At 57.6% G+C, this 15,460-nt stretch overlaps 1 protein-coding gene across 1 annotated transcript; it reads left to right on the top strand.

The window, feature by feature from the left end:
- The first annotated feature begins 4,673 nt into the window (after positions 1-4,673).
- PCDH12 (protocadherin 12) lies at positions 4,674-15,065 on the top strand. Its single transcript, XM_059860523.1, has 4 exons — positions 4,674-7,753; positions 8,175-8,269; positions 9,393-9,562; positions 14,281-15,065. The coding sequence occupies exons 1-4, from the start codon at positions 4,814-4,816 to the stop codon at positions 14,643-14,645; spliced, it is 3,570 nt and encodes a 1,189-aa protein (XP_059716506.1). The 5' UTR covers positions 4,674-4,813; the 3' UTR covers positions 14,646-15,065.
- The last annotated feature ends 395 nt before the right edge of the window (positions 15,066-15,460 follow it).

Here is a 15,460-nt window from a genome sequence, read left to right as displayed (position 1 = left end):
GGGAGTTCTTCCATGTGTTTCATTTGCAAACAGAAATTTAGATACAAGCTTTTGGAGCACAGGAAAGAAATTACTGTAAGACTTAGAATAGCAAATTAAATCATACAAGCGAGTGACAATATGCTGCCAGCTTTCTCCTCCAGAAGGACATCAAGGGTTAGATCTCAACTCATTGCTTTCTCCCACACAATAAAACATCACTTTTACAGCTTCTCCTCGTTTCTCTTTGGCCAGCTCTCCCTCTCTCTGCTCACAGAATTGCTTTTTGTAGCACTGGGCTTTATAAAACACGTCAGGGTCCTGGAGCAGCAGAGCCGTGCATGACATTACCATAACATTATTCCTGTCTATTCAAACACCCAGCCTGGCCCAATTTACTTCACTTACAACTTTCTTCCCCTCCTTAATAATAATCCTTTTATGAGCACGGAGCAACAATACTCTCCTTATCGTCCCCTCTGTGCAGGGCAGCTCCTGGAGCCCGCCGGGGCATTGCACACAGCAGGAGCTGCTTTGCTCAAAACCAGGTTTTTGCCTGGGGAAGCTTTCGGGGGCTGCTACATCTGTAATTAACTCTGTCCTCATCAGGGATCGCCCGCACCTCCTTTTATTTCCTCCCTAATTAAGGTGTTGCCCTGCAGGAGTGGAGGCACCTCTATAACTCCCCCAAAGGAGAGTTTAGTGGGGGTACAGTGGGGTTTGGGGGAGACTCTGCTGTGATGCTGCAGCATTGCCTAAAATCGTGTAAAACCCAGGGAAACGCCCTAAAATCGTGTGAAAGCGAGGGAAACATCCTAAACTGTGCAAAACCGGCGAAAACACCCTAAAATGCTGTGAAACGGAGGGAAGCACCCGAAACCCGTGCCAAACAGGGAGGCACCACCCAGAGCACCCTCTGAGGATGGAGGGGAGGCAGCTGCAGCATCGCCCAAGCCTCCCTGCAGGGCTGGGGGCGGCGGAGCCCCCCGGGACCGTCCGCCGGGGGAAGGATGATCGCAGCCCCTCTGTGGAGAGAGTCTGGGGGGCTCAGCACCCCCAGCCCCTCGGGCGGTACCGGGGACAGGCGGGAAGAGCGGCGGAGCCCAGCGCGGAGCAGCAGTGGGCTCTCGTGGTGGAGCGATCCAACTGCACAGCGCAGGCACCGCCGGGGCTGCGCCTTCCCCGGCCCGCCCCGGCCTCGGCGGGCACCGGGAGCTCCGGGCAGGCAGCGCTGGAGGAGCCCGCAAGGACATCTAGGGGGGTGGTGATGGTGAGGGACGATGAGCAGCCCTGCCCAGGCGGGAGCGGGTGGCACGGGGAGGTCACCTTCAGCAGAAGTCACCTTCAGTCGGCGTCACCTGCTGGTTGTACGGAGATGGGCTCAGGGAGAGCCGGGCCACCCCAAGGGAAGCTCTCTCCACCTCCTGCAGAGCTCCGTAGCTGGTGTCAGAGGGGGAATCACGCCCTTCCTCCTGAGAAAGGGCCCCCAGGAGCCTCGCAGGTCTCTGCAGGCAGCTGGGGATAAGGAAGGTTCTGGGCTCCCTTGTGCAGCTGCACCTCACACCCCCCTCATGCTCAGGGAGGGATTGCTGGCACACTGAAAAGGGAGTGACACTTCTAGAGGAGCAAAGACTGTCTCTGAAGGGCTGAAAATTCATGGAATCACGGAATATCCACAGTTGGAAGGGGCCCACAAGGATCATCCTGTCCAGCTCCTGGCCCTGCACAGACACCCCCACAATCCCATCCTGGGCATCCCTGGGAGCGGTGCCCAAACCCTCCTGGAGCTCTGGAGGCCTTGGGCACTGGAAGGGGCTTCAAGGTCTGCCTGGAGCCTCCTCTTGTCCCGGAGAACATCCCCAGCTCTCAGCCTGTCTTCATCAGAGAAAATTATTAGATGTGAAAAAGCCTCTTCACTCTCATTTCGAGCTACCCTCTGCTCCCTGCTGTGTTATGGCACAGCTCCTGGTCCCAGGCTAGCACCGTGTCAGCCCAAAATGACAAAGTTTGAAGATCTCCAGCTGTGCAGTGGAGCTCGAAATAACCTGGTGGTGCTGCTCTCTGCCAGGTGATGGACAGGGAGAGTGGTGCCTCCAGCACAGCTCTGCACCCCTGGGAGCTCAGAGGCGCCTGTGCCCTGCTCAGGAGCCTGGAGAGCAGCTGAGCTGCAGAGAGCCAGGTTGGCACTCCCGAAAATGGCATTTCCAGCTGCTCTGGGCACTGACAGCATCGGGCAAGAGCTGAAGGAAGCATTGCACACAGTGAATGCATGAAGTGCTGTAAGAATTCAATGTAGTTGAGGCTCTTCCTGAGCTTTAAATGAAAGGGTTCAGGTGCAGTCTAAACCTTAAAGGAGGATTTTTATGTTTGTAGCCACCACAGTGGCCATGGAGGTCCTGAAGCACGTTGGGAGCCTGCTGGGGTGTGAACAGGAAACAGGAGGAGACACGTTTTGTTTTTAGCACCAGATCTCATTTCCCTGCCTGTGCTTCTGGCAAGTCTCAGCTCGACCCTGTTTTTCTTTCCTATTTTCTTGCAGCTTTCTGTCCATCTCCCTCCACGGCACTGATTTGCAGCTCAGCCATGCTTTTGCAGCATCCTCCTGCCAGCTGGGAATGTTCTGCTGGCTGAGGGTCACAGGCCTGGTCTGTAGGGGTTTATTCCTGAAGAATCATCAATAATTCATGTAGAAGCTCCTCCAGCTCCTCCTGGGCAGGCCAGACCTGTCACCAGTGCTGGGATCTGTACAGCCAGGCTAGGGACAGTGCTCAGGGGGCTCACAGCCTGGTGACAGTGACTTCTCCTTCCAGCCTTTCCCTAAGCAAACTGGTATTGAAAATCCCACCTGGTCCCTGTCTTTGGGGAGAAAAATGAGTGGTTTGGAGGTTTGGAATCCTCCCAGCTGAGGGGTGGGGATGGCAGCAAGTGGGGTCTGGCAGGTGCGTGCTGGAGTCGGGGGGAATTCACCTCCTGTGGTCTCAGTGATGGGTTAAACATGGGCACTGGGGGAGAGTGGCTTGTTCTGCAGTGGGATTGGGAGGTGATGGGGCAAGGAAACCCCAGGCAGGGCTCCCCGGGGAGCTCTCACAGTCCTGGTGTGCCATTTTTATTTCCTTTCCCTTGTGATGTTCCAGCGTGCTTATTCTGTTCTGCTCCATCCCTGAAAAGGAAAAGCATTAAAAAAACGCCAGGTGGAGGGATAACAGCCCCAGCAGAAGGAAGTGGCCTTCCCACCTCCCCTCCCAAAATCGGGCACGGGCTGTGAGACATCCGCTTCTCCAGCCGGAGCTCCGCGGGCAGCGGGAGTGGGCGGGAGCGAACGGGATCATCCCTCCGGGAGAGCCCCGGGCTGCGCAGGAGGAAGCGTGAGCACAAAGCAGGGAAATGACTTGGCAAAGGTCACCTGGAGCTGGGGCCGAGCCCAGGAATAGCACCGGGCTCCGGCCACCCCCCGGGGCACCGTCCCTTCCTCCCACTGTGCTGAGGGCACAGCTCGTGGCACTGTGGTGGATTTGGTTTTGCTGCTCTTTGGGGCATCAAAATTCACCACGACAAAGAAAAGTGACGACAGTGGAGCCTCACCTGGGAAATCCAGAGTGGTGAGGGGAGCTGGGAGGGATGGGAATAGGCTGGGGGGACAGGGGTGCCCATCAAGGCTAGAAAAGCAGGGGGAGAGGGCGAGATGGGCACAGGACACCAAAGGCTGCTGAAGGCTGCCTGGAAGGTGTGGAGACACAAAGATGACATGGTTGGTGGGGCTCCAACCACACCTTGAGGATGCTCCATAACAGCCAAGGAGAGTTCCACAAGACTTTCCCTGTCCTGAATGCCTTCTGTCACCTCGAGACCAAAGCAAACCCAGCCTGGGGTCTGGGGGCTCTGCAGGCTCAGGAGGAATACGTGGAACACCTTCAGGCTGTGCTACCTGTGTGTGCACAGCTGGCCAGCTGTGGTGATACTGGTGCAACAGCTGGGCAGCCTGAAGGTGGGGGCTTGGGGTGAGGTGCTGAAATAAGGCCAAGAAGGGATTTGATGGTGCAGGAGTGACGCCAGGGAAATCAGTGCTGGGCCAAGCTGGGCTGGAGCACGTGCCAAGAGAGGGAGCAGCCAGGACAGCCGGATGCAGGGATGAGGAGAGGCCTGAACGGACACAGGCTGTGTCTGCCAGCGCCTCCCTCCTTCCCTCGTGCCCTCCTGGCTGTGTTTGGTGTGGCCACGCTCCTGCTGATTCATCAGCTCATTTTGGTGTGTCCAGCTGGAACTGGTGACATCATCACCTTTGTACTGGGAAAGGTGACTTGGGCTCATTGCCCTCCAAAGGCAGAGCAAGGAGCAGCGATTGCACTTGAATTTAGGCAAAATGAGGATATGTCAAAGTCTGAGACGTAGAAGTGTGGAGAACAAGGCTTTGGGCCAATGCAGGAGTCCATCACCTCTTCCTGAAGCACGAGAGGTTTGTGGCGGGTCAGAGCCTGCAGGAATCCCACCTTCTGGGCAGTGTGCTCTGCAGGTGACAGAGGTGACGGTCCCTCCCAGGCTCCCAGGGATCCCCCCAGGGATCGGAGGGCACTTCCACACCCTCTCGCAGCCGGGCCCGTGCCGCCCCACGAGCCCCCACCCCGCCCCGGCATTGTACCAGCCCGGTCCTCCCTTTTCCTGTAGGTGGGGTTTCCATAGGATGTCTGCCGCTCCATCCCCAGCCCGGCCAGCCGGCCGGTGGCTGCTCCGGGGACGGTCCCTCCGCTCCGGGCTGTCCCGGCCCGGGGAGCCCCGGTGATGGCAGCGCGGGGAACAGCCACCAGCCCTGCTTGTGGTTTCCCCTCCTTTCCAAGCTATGTCTGGAGCCCACGGCCGTCGGAGATGGGAGAGGATGCCGAGGCCCTGCGGTGGCCCTGAGGACTCCCCGGGGATGCGGTGGCCGGCGGGACAGCCCATGGCAGCGCGGCGGGGCCGCGGGGGCTCTGCCAGCAGCGTGCTGGGGCTGAGCCGCTCGGCGCTGCGGCTGCCGGCGCTGTGGTGGTGGTACCTGTTCCTGAGCGCCGATGCCCAGGAGGTGGCCACGTTCACGGTGCAGTACCGGGTGCTGGAGGAGGTGCCCCCGGGAACTGTCATAGGGAGCCTGGCTGAGCACTTCGAGGGCGGCGAGAGCGGCGAGGCGGCCGAGACCTTCCAGCTGATGGAGACCCCCGGGAGGTTCCCGCTGCACGTGGGCAGCGGGGATGGGGTGCTCAGCACGGCCGGGCGGGTGGACAGGGAGCAGCTGTGCCGCCACAGTGATCCCTGCTGGGTGTCCTTCGACGTGCTGGCCACCCAGAACCCGGCCCTGATCCACGTGGAGGTTCAGGTGATGGATGTCAACGACAACACGCCGCGGTTCCCCACGCCCGAGCTGGAGCTGGAGATCTCAGAGAGCGCATCCCTGCGGACACGGATCCCTCTGGATCGAGCCCTGGACGCTGACGCTGGCCCCAACGCCCGCTGCTCCTATGCCCTCTCCCCCAGCGAGCACTTTGCTCTGGAGGTCGTCTCCAGCTCCGATGGGACGAGGCACGCGGAGCTCGTTGTGGTTAAGGAGGTGGACCGGGAGCTGCACTCCTCCTTTGACCTTGTGCTGACAGCCACTGATCACGGGGAGCCACCAAAATCAGGTACTGCTTTGATTAAAGTCATTGTCCTCGACTCCAATGACAACAGCCCTGTGTTTGCAGAGAGCTCCTTAACCGTGGAGGTTCAGGAGGACGCCCAGCCCGGCACCCTCCTCGTGACGGTCACGGCCACTGACCCCGACCAGGGTCCCAACGGGGAGATCGAGTACAGCCTGAGCAGGCACGCGCCCCCCGAGGTGCTGAGCACCTTCAGCATCGACGCCCGCACGGGCAGCATCCTCCTGAGGCTCCCTCTGGACTACGAGGAGACCCACGCCTACGAGCTGGATGTGCAGGCGCGGGACCTGGGCGCCAACCCCATCCCGGCGCATTGCAAGGTCCTGGTCAAGGTCCTGGATGTCAACGACAACGCTCCCGACGTCCACGTCACCTGGGCCACGCGGGAGCCCGTGCTGTCAGAGGCCCTCCCCAAGGACAGCTTTGTGGCCCTGGTGACAGCCAGCGACCCCGACTCCGGAAACAATGGGCAAGTGCTCTGCTCCCTCAGCCAGGGCTACGAGCACTTCAGGCTGAAGAGGACCAACAGCCACAGCTTCGCGCTGCTGACCAACGCCTCGCTGGACCGCGAGCGGCGTGCCGAGTACAACCTGACGCTGGTGGTGCGGGACATGGGGGACCTGTCCCTGGCCGTGCTGAAGCACCTCACCATCTGCATCAGCGACGTCAATGACAACGCCCCAGCCTTCGAGAAGGCCGCCTACGAGGCTGCTGTTGCTGAGAATGGTGAAGCACCTGCATTCCTGCTCACTGTCCGTGCCACTGATCCCGACCTGGGCTCCAATGGGAAAGTCACCTACAGGATCCTGGACCCCTCTGCTTTGGGGCTGGTCTCAGTCGACCCCATCACTGGAGATGTTTTTGCCCTCCAAGCTTTTGATTATGAGCAGGTGAGGAGCCTGGAGTTCCTGGTGACAGCAGAGGATGGAGGGCATCCCAAGCTGGCATCCAGCATCTCCATCAGGCTGGCTGTGCTCGACCAGAACGACAATGCACCCATCATCACCACACCAGCGCTGGTGGGAGGGGTGGCCACGCTCTCTGTCCTGGTCAATGTGGACACTGGGTGCTGCTGGGTGGTCCCTGGGAATGGGAGCACCTCGGGGGCTGCAGCAGTGACCAATTCCACACTCGCGTCATGCCCTGCTAACCCCTTCCTCTTCACCATCGTGGCCAGGGATGTGGACTCTGGCACCAATGGGGCTCTCCGGTATGACGTGGCAGGTGGGGATGATGCCGGGCTCTTCATCCTGGACCCCCTCCTGGGGCAGGTGTCCCTCAACGCCAGCAATGCCAGCAGCCTGGCCGGCAGCCAGCGGGAGCTGCTGGTCCGCGTGAGTGACCAGGGGGACACCCCCCTGCACACCCTGGCCCGGCTCCGCTTGCTGTTCCGGAGGCACGGGGCCTTCTCCAAGATGTCAGCGCGGGATCCCGGCTGGCCCAGTCTCTCCGTGCTGCTGCTCATCTGCCTGGCCGCTCTCCTGGGCGGCTGCGTGCTGCTGCTGGCGCTGACCCTGTCCCTGCGCAAGAAGGACAAGAAGGACGGCATGGCCTACAACTGCCGGGAGGCAGAGGACGCCCGCAGGCAGCAGCAGCTCAAGAAGCCGCACAGGCAGATCCAGAAGGCCGACATCCACCTAGTGCCGCTGCTCCGGGGCCGCCCCCGGGAGCCCGAGCCCCCCCGGGCCTGCCAGGAGGAGCAGCCCGGCACAGCCACCCCTGCGGCCGGGGGGTCCCTTCAGGCTCCCCTCCACCTCACCCCCACTCTCTACAGGACCCTGAGGAATCAGAGGACACAAAAAGGCTCGGAGGAGCAGCAGGGCACCTTGGAGCTGCCCGTCCTGCAGCGCCGGCCCTGCCCGCCCCACAGAGCCAAACACGCCGTGAGGGAGGCCGCGGGCCCCCCGGAGGCACCGCTGCACGGCAAGAGCTTGGTGAAGCCACCCATGGGAGAGCCCCGAGTGCCAGCCGAGCAGCCCGTGGGTGCGGGGGCACCCGGGCAGCCCCAGCCCCACCAGCAGATCCTCAGGAGCCTGGTCCGGCTGTCGCTCGTGGCCCTGGCGGAGCAGAGCCCGACCGGGGAGTTCGCCATGGAGTCGCCCCCAGTGCAGGTAGGAGCTGCTCCGGGCGTTCCCTCAGTGAGGGCACCCCCAGCCCTTCCTTGCCTGGGCCGTGCCCACCCTGGCGTGGTGGGAATGTGCAGGCTGAGGGTCTTTGCTTGGTCTCTTCCCCAGGCCTGGGCAGGAGGAACACCCCTCCACCCAGCAGGGTCACCCGGCAGGACAGGCGGGAGCGGGTCTGTCACAGGGGGAAGGGGACAATCCCAGGGACAGGGAGCAGCAGGAGGGCTGCAGGGGAAGCTCAGGCCCAGGTGGGCTGCCCAGCGCTTGTTTTTCCCTCGGTGTGGGGATGCTGAGCCATCTGCGGAAGGAGGAAACGCTATAAAAAGGCCGAGGGGCTCGGGGGGACGTCCTGGCAGGAAGCAGCTTGAGTGGCCAGCCCGGGGCTCAACAGGCTTTTCCTGCCTTGCAGCAAATCTCCCAGCTGCTCTCCCTGCTGCACCAGGGCCAGTTCCAGCCCAAAACAAACTACAGGGGAAACAAGTACACGGCCAAGAACGGCAGCAGGTAAGGCTGGCTCCCAGCACTTCCCTTCCCCACGCCCCCTTCCCCTGCCCCAGCCCCACCAGACCAAATGTCCGAGGGCAGAGACACACAGGGAAAAGCCTCATCTCCTGAGTTTGGAGGTTCTCCCTTCAGGGGCAAGTTGTGCTCCTCTGGTCCTGGCTCCCAGCAGTATCCAGCTGCTCTTTGCCTCCTTCCTGGGGTACCTTTGGCAGGTCCCTCCATACTCACCTGAGCTCTTCCATGGCCATGAACCATCCCTTGCCAAGAACTCCGATGGTTCTGGGTGCTCAGGAGCACAGAGAGGCCCAGCTCTGGAGGCAGCAGCACAGGGATGAGTGTTCTCATGCCTCTGGACACTTTCTTAGTGCCTGTCAGCATGATTTTGGGACACCTGACCCTGTGCCAGGGGGCAGATGAGTGAGAAACTGCAGCATGGCTGGAGGCACTGAGATATCCCAGCTGTGTGCCAAAGATATCCCCAAACTTCATGGTGTTCCCATTAAATTATGCTGTGTGCTCTGGGTGCACACTCCTGAGGATGCTGAATCTTTGTCACTGCCTTGCCACAACCCCCTGTCCCCACCTGGCCAGGCCATGGGCAGACACAGCTTTTCCACCTTTCTCACCTGCAGCTGCAGAAGATGGAGAGGAAGGGAGAGCAGCTCCAGGGTATCTGGGATGCTCCTCACTTGGTCCTGCAGGGGAAGGCTCCTCTGAATTAATGGAGAGGAGCTGCCAGCAGGTCCCTGTTTGCTCAGCATATGCCCCTAGATGCCTGAAAATGTTCCAGACCAGGTTGGGTGGGACTTGCAGCAACCTGAGATTATGGAGGGTGTCCCTACCCATGGCAGGGGGTGGAATGAGATGGGCTTTAAGGTCACTTCCAACCCTTCTGTGGTTCTCTGATCTTGCTGCAGAAGGGTAAAAACCCTTTCTGGCAAGAAATGTGGAGCAACTCCCCAAACCTCATTAATTGACGGGCACTCAAAATGCCTTTGGTTCTGTGAGTGATGCAAGGGGAGGGTGCCCAGAGCCCCTCTCTGGGACATTTTTTTGGGGACATAGAGACCCTTCCAAGGATCCATTTGTGCTGAAGTGACCTGGGTGTTGTGCCCCCTGGCAGGGCTGCAGGGCTGGACACGGGGCTGGACACGGACTGCCTGAGCACCAAGGACAGCGGGCACGGCGAGAGCGAGAGCGAGGCCGGGGACCGCGACTGCGACAGCGCCTTTGAGCTCTCCGTGCAGCAGCTCGTGGGAGAGGAGCTGGAGACCCTCCTGGAGCCACAGGCTGGTGAGGTGACCTCGCTGCTGGGGCAGACTGGGGCTGGGGGGGGGCTCCAGCAGTGGGATCTCCTCAGGTAACCCACACTGACCCCATCCAGGAGGTCCTGCTGGCCTGCAGCAGCCAGGGCACATCGCACCTCCCAGAGTGGCTCTGGCAGGGGCAGTGCTTGGGGCAGCACGACTGGACTATCCCAGGCTTTTGGTAGCAGGCCAAGGGACTTGCTGAGCTTCACATTGGATCTTTCCATGTGTTTGTGGCTGCTCTTCCCTCCCATGGACGTGTCTGCTGAGGTTTAGGGTTTAGTGATGTGTGAGCTTGGCCTCTGTCATTGCTGAGGGGTGAGGGCCAGTTTCACATTGCAGCTGGTGAACGCTTCCCACGCTGGCCTGAGCCCTCCCTTCGTGGTCTCCTGGTCTGTGCGGAGCGAGAAAGGTGGACACGTGTCCTTGTTAAACCCCTCAAGATGTTATCTACCCTCAGAGCCCCACTGGGTCCTCCTTCCTCTTCATCTCCTGTGATCAACTTGCTGCTAATTTTATCTTTTTTGAGAAGTGTGACCAGAATTGTGCACAGTGTTTAGGATCCACTGGGGGTACAAGAAGGTTTTCTGGTGTGTCCCTCATTCCTGTCCTGCCCAAGCTCCACGCTGAGCCCTGTTTGTTGTGGCTCCCAAGTCCCTCCCCTGCATGGAGGGAGAGCCATCAACACATGACAGGTTGTTGTTCCCTTGTGACAATTATCTGACAGTTGGTGACACAAAAATTCACCAGCCACATTTTACTCATGGCAGTCAGCATTATCAGGTCCTTCAGCAACCCCCTGCTTTTGGTGTTTTAGTGGAGTCAACACCAACATTGTCCCCTTGCCATATCATTTATCACTGTGTTGAGCAGATACTCTGGGACTCTGCTAATGACCTCCCTTGGTGAGGAAGATTAATTATTCCTACCCTCACTTCCCAGCTTTTAACACATATTAGTCCCTATGGAACCTGGCTGTAAATTCAGGCCCAGCTCAGGTCCCCTGCAAGCCTGGCTGGTGCTGCTCCATCAGCTCAGGTGACCTCTGCCTTCACAGAATTGAATTCTGGAATGGTTTGGGTTGAAAGGGACCCTAAAGCCATCCCATTCCACACCCTGCCATGGCAGGAACACCTCCCACTGTCCCAGGCTGCTCCCAGCCCCAATGTCCAATCAGGCCTTGGGCACTGCCAGGGATCCAGGGGCAGCCACAGCTGCTCCGGGCACCCTGTGCCAGGGCCTGCCCACCCTGCCAGGGAACAATTCCTTCCCAAAATCCCATCCATCCCTGCCCTCTGGCTGTGGGAAGCCATTCCCTTGTCCTGGCACTCCTGCCTTGTCCAAAGTCATCCAGGACTCTCCATGCAGCCCTTTCAAATTTCCAGAACATAATTCCCCATGTGACAATGTCAGGTGGTTCCTCTGGGAGCAGCAGCTCCATGGCTCTCTCTGCTGAGCCTTGCACAGAAGGATTTCTCTGAATCTGCCTGGGCTGGGTTCACCTTCACATGCTTAAAACCCTCTGTCACCATTTCCACCTCCCCTCCCTCTGATCCCGCATTCATTTGAAGCAGTAGTTAATGAACAGCAGCTAATAAACCAGGCAATTTCATAACTGAGTTCCTCTGGCACTCCGGGGTGAATACCATCTGGGCCTGACATTTTCTACATGTTCCTTTTATTGATTTGTTCTAAAAATCTCCTCTCTTGGCATTTCAATTTGAAAGAGTTGGGCTGACTCATGTCCTGTAGCAGAAATTTCATTGTGGAGCCTCTGTGCTCCTCCACAGGAGAGAAACTCATTGAGCTTTGCTGCTGGGGTGGTTTGAATTCCAGAGCTGGGCATTTTTGGTGCTCTTCCTTTGGGACAGAACCTGCTGCTTCTCCCCCTTTGCCTTCCTGCTCTTTTGTTCCAGTAAGGAGCAAACAAAGGCTGTGACCTAAAAGTTTCCTTGGATTCTGAGGTCCTGCAGCCAAGAGCAGGGAGCAAAGAGGAGCCCAGCTCCATCCCAGATGCACTGACATGCCCTGATCCCAGAAAAGGGACTGGGGGAGCTGCCCAGCAGCTCTGGATCCAGTCCTGCCCACACAAGGATAGAAAAGCAGAGCTATGGTGAGGCTGATCCATGAGGCATCATCTCCCGTGATCCTTGGATCTGACAGGAAAAAAATCCTTTTGCCCAAAGTCCTGGAACTCCATAGGGTCATTAGGGCTGGAAAAGCCCTCCCAGACCATTGTTCCCCAGCACTGCCATGTCCACCAGTGACCCGTGTCCCCAGTGCCACATCCCCATTCCCGGGATGATGATTCCACCACTTCCTTGGGCAGTGTGCTCCATGCCAGCAGGGAATGCTGAGGCTGTGTGGATTCCTGCTGGCCGTGCCCAGAGGCTGATCTGTTCCAGACCTGCAAACCTTCCTGGGGACCCCAGAGCTGCCAAACCTTCCCCAGGAGCCCAGAGCTGCCCGCACAGGCGGCTGAGCGCAGCCGCCAGAGCTGCCGGGCTCCTTCCTCCTCTCCCAGACACAAACAGAGCCGTGGACTTGCATCCTTAGAGGGAGGAAGGAAGCACTGCTGGTGCTCAGGAGCATCCTAACAGCTGGCTGAGGCTGGCTGGGCCTTTGTGCTGTTCCCAGCGGGGGGACTGCAAAAAATCCCGGGCAGCTCTGGGATTGTTGATGTTGTGGGATGAACTCACAGCACCGTCTGTTAGCTCTGATCCCCCAGCAGCCCAGCACAGCACTCCCAGCAGCAGATGAGAGATAGAACTTTATGGATGATAAAAACAACCCCTGCTCCCCAAACACCATTAAAACAAGGCAGTAAAAAGTTATTGGTCAAATTAAACATACCTAATTATGAGGTTTTCATGGCCATGGGACCGTCAGCCCAGCTCTCCCTGAGAGAGAAGACCAGTTGTGCCCTGCTCCAGAGCTGAGGCAGCCAAATATTAAGGGAATGAGGTGGCTTCTTGCAGACTGGGAGGAGAAAACTGCATATTTTACAGCAAAACCTGCAGCACACTTGGGTAATGTCTCAAGGAACAGTCACTGCAGCTCAAATACTGAGATTGCAGAAAGAAACCCTGGATGTGAAGCAACACAAAAGAATTTTGGGGCTCCAGCTGAAACAAAAATCTAAGGGATGTACCTGCCCTTCTCTTCTTACCGGGCTGGAGTCCCAGCTCTCTCCCCCAGGCCATGCCAGGGCAGTTGTTTTGTGGAGAAAAAGGAGCAATTACTTGGCTGGCTGAGGAAGGAGCCTTGACTCAGTCACTGACTGCAGATCTCAGGTCCCAGCTGTGGCAGGGTATTGACCACCCTCTGGAATTAGCAGGATAAGAGCATTGGAATGGGGACCCTCCTTTAAGATGCCACTTTTTAGTCAGAGCCACACAATTATTACTACAGTGACACCAGCCCTTGCCACCCTGGGACTGCTGGGTTTTGTTACCAGTGAGGTTTTGCTGCTCCCAACACCTTTCCTAAACTGGCTGGTTGCTCTGAACTCCCCTGAGGTTCTGGGATGTGCTTTGGGAAGGAACAATGAGGCGCTGGAATGGAATGCAGCCTCTGTGCACCACAGCACGGACTCTTGTTTACCAGCTACCTCAAAAAACAAGAATCCCTGTTCCCCTTCCTGCTGTCTGACAAGGAAGCTATTCCAGGCTCTCCCTGCTATGGGGTCCTTCCTTTATTTTCCAGGAGATGTTTATTCATGGACATCTATAATCACTTCTTCTCTTGCCAACACTATTTTAAGCATAAAGATTTCCTCTGCTGGCACGTATGTCCTCAAAATAATGACAGGTTACAGTCAGATCCCTGGAGAGCACTTACTTCCTTAGGAGCAGCAACCCCCAACTCTTGGGGTCTCCATTGTGTCAGTCTGGATCACTCCTGGTTTCATCTCCAGAGTTTTCCCTGCTGGTGTCATTTCAGCTCCCTCTCCCACAGATGGATAATCAGATTTGTGTGTAATTCCCCTAATCAGACCCAGTAACAATCCACCCTGGCTGTGCCTCCCTGCCAGCAGGGAATACCCTGAGTCCTCCGTGTGATTCCAGTTGCCCATTGTGGGCCACAATCAAATTACTGCTGCACTAACGAGCCTGCCCCAGCCCCCAGCCCAGGCTCCCCCTGCTCCTCAGCTGTTTCCAATCGAGGAACAACTACTTTAGAGCTCAATTGTTCGGTCCCAGTCTCCAACCATCCAGCTGTGCATTTTATAATCCAGAATTTCATTCTGGTGTTATTGTTTTCACAGTAACCCATTTCTTTTCGGTCTCAATCTGCCTCCTTAGTAGTAAATTCCCACCCTGGAGTGACCCTGAAGGGAAGTCCACTATCTTTGTGTCCAACACTTCCCCCTGGAAAGCTTTTCATTGTCTGCTCCCCTTCAGCCAGTCCTAAACCCTCAGTCTCTCAGGCTTTGCTAACAATTTAGTGAAGTGCCAATTGAGACTGCAAAAAATGAGAATGCACAGTGATTCTAATGGCTATTATATTAAAAACAAAACAAAACCCCCAATAGTTTCAAACCAGTTCTATTTTGTTTGGCTTTTTTAAGCTGCTGGTTTGCATGGTGTCACCGGTGATCTGTTCTCAATCACGTCTCTCAGCTGATTTTAGATATTTTCATTTATCAATATTTTTATTAATTTATTCCCCCCCCCTTTTCTCTGCTGTGCTGTCCCTCCCCAGAGCTGGCCCTCAAGAGGCTGACAGCTGCAGACCCAGCGTGGGTGGCCCGGCTGTCCCTGCCCCTCACCAGCAGCTACAAGGACAACGTCTTCTGCCCCGACTCGCCGCACTCCCCCGAGGATGAGGAAGCTGCAAGGCAGGAGAAACCGAGGACCTTTGAGACCTTTGGCAAAGGTGCTGGGGCTGACCCTGGTGGCAGTGGGACGAGGCTGGCCAGCACCTTCCTGTCGGAGATGAGCACCCTGTTTGAGATGATCCTGTCCCAGAAGGTGCAGGTGCACAGCGAGGCGGGCGCGGGGCTGCTGCGGCAGCTGTCGGCCCGCGGGCACAGCCTCGGCCTGGGGGATGCTGCTCCAGGGCTGTAGCAGCTCAGTGGCTGTGCCAGGGAGAGGACAGTCAGAGATTTGGGGTGTCCAGCCCTATCCCCAGCCCCAGCAGGATCACTGCATGACTCATGTCTAGACAGGTGTATTCCCTCCTTTGCCTCGCCCCATCGAATTTCTCCACAACTGATTTCACCTTTAGTTCCCCTCCACCTGCCTGTCCTTGCCTTCCTCCTCTCCCACCCTGCTCTCCCAGTGCTCTGCCAGCCTCCCACCCCACCCAGCAGCAGGAGGGCCCTTTCCTCCCAGGACAGGCCCAGGCAAGGGGTTTGTGAGAACAACAGCAGCACAGTGAGATACATCCATGTGATCACAGACTGTAAAAATACCTGTCACGGACACTGCTGCAGCTGGGCCCCAGGGTTTCAGTCATTTAAATAAAACTGTTTTTTTCTAACACTACCCTCTCTGTCAGCAGTGGAGCTGACATAATATATGTGCAGAAAGCCTGAAGTGGCAGCTGGGGAAGGGGAGATGAGCCTGTTGTGTCCCATGGGTCCTTCCAGCTTCTGTGGTTCTGCCACTGGGAAGTTGGCATTTTGTAAAAGCCCCCAGAATCAGCACTGGCATCTCTTCTATGGCTGCTCCAAGTGCCCCCCACTTCCTTCTCCATAAGGACTGGATGTGGCACTCAGTGCTCTGGGCTGGGTGACAAGGTGAGGATCAATCACAGGTTGGACTTGATGTTCTCAGAGGTCTTTTCCAGCCTTAATGATTCCATTCTATTCTGTTCTCTCCCTTGAGGCCATTGGATTTTGGAGCACAGTCCTTATCCAAAAGCAGACACCAGATGGCTG

The sequence above is a fragment of the Haemorhous mexicanus genome, chromosome 15 (genome assembly GCF_027477595.1).
Source record: "Haemorhous mexicanus isolate bHaeMex1 chromosome 15, bHaeMex1.pri, whole genome shotgun sequence".
Lineage (NCBI taxonomy): Eukaryota > Metazoa > Chordata > Aves > Passeriformes > Fringillidae > Haemorhous > Haemorhous mexicanus.
The sequence above is the reverse complement of the archived record's forward strand: the minus strand, read 5'-3'. Positions and strand labels throughout refer to the sequence as shown.

What these genes read in the sequence shown, in the direction of transcription:
- PCDH12 (XM_059860523.1), top strand. Translation starts at nt 4,814, where the DNA reads ATGTCTGGAGCCCACGGCCGTCGGAGATGGGAGAGGATGCCGAGGCCC. An exon ending in TGGAGTCGCCCCCAGTGCAG is followed by an intron (nt 7,754 to 8,174) that starts GTAGGAGCTGCT and finishes CCTGCCTTGCAG; the next exon opens with CAAATCTCCCAGCTGCTCTC. An exon ending in ACGGCCAAGAACGGCAGCAG is followed by an intron (nt 8,270 to 9,392) that starts GTAAGGCTGGCT and finishes GCCCCCTGGCAG; the next exon opens with GGCTGCAGGGCTGGACACGG.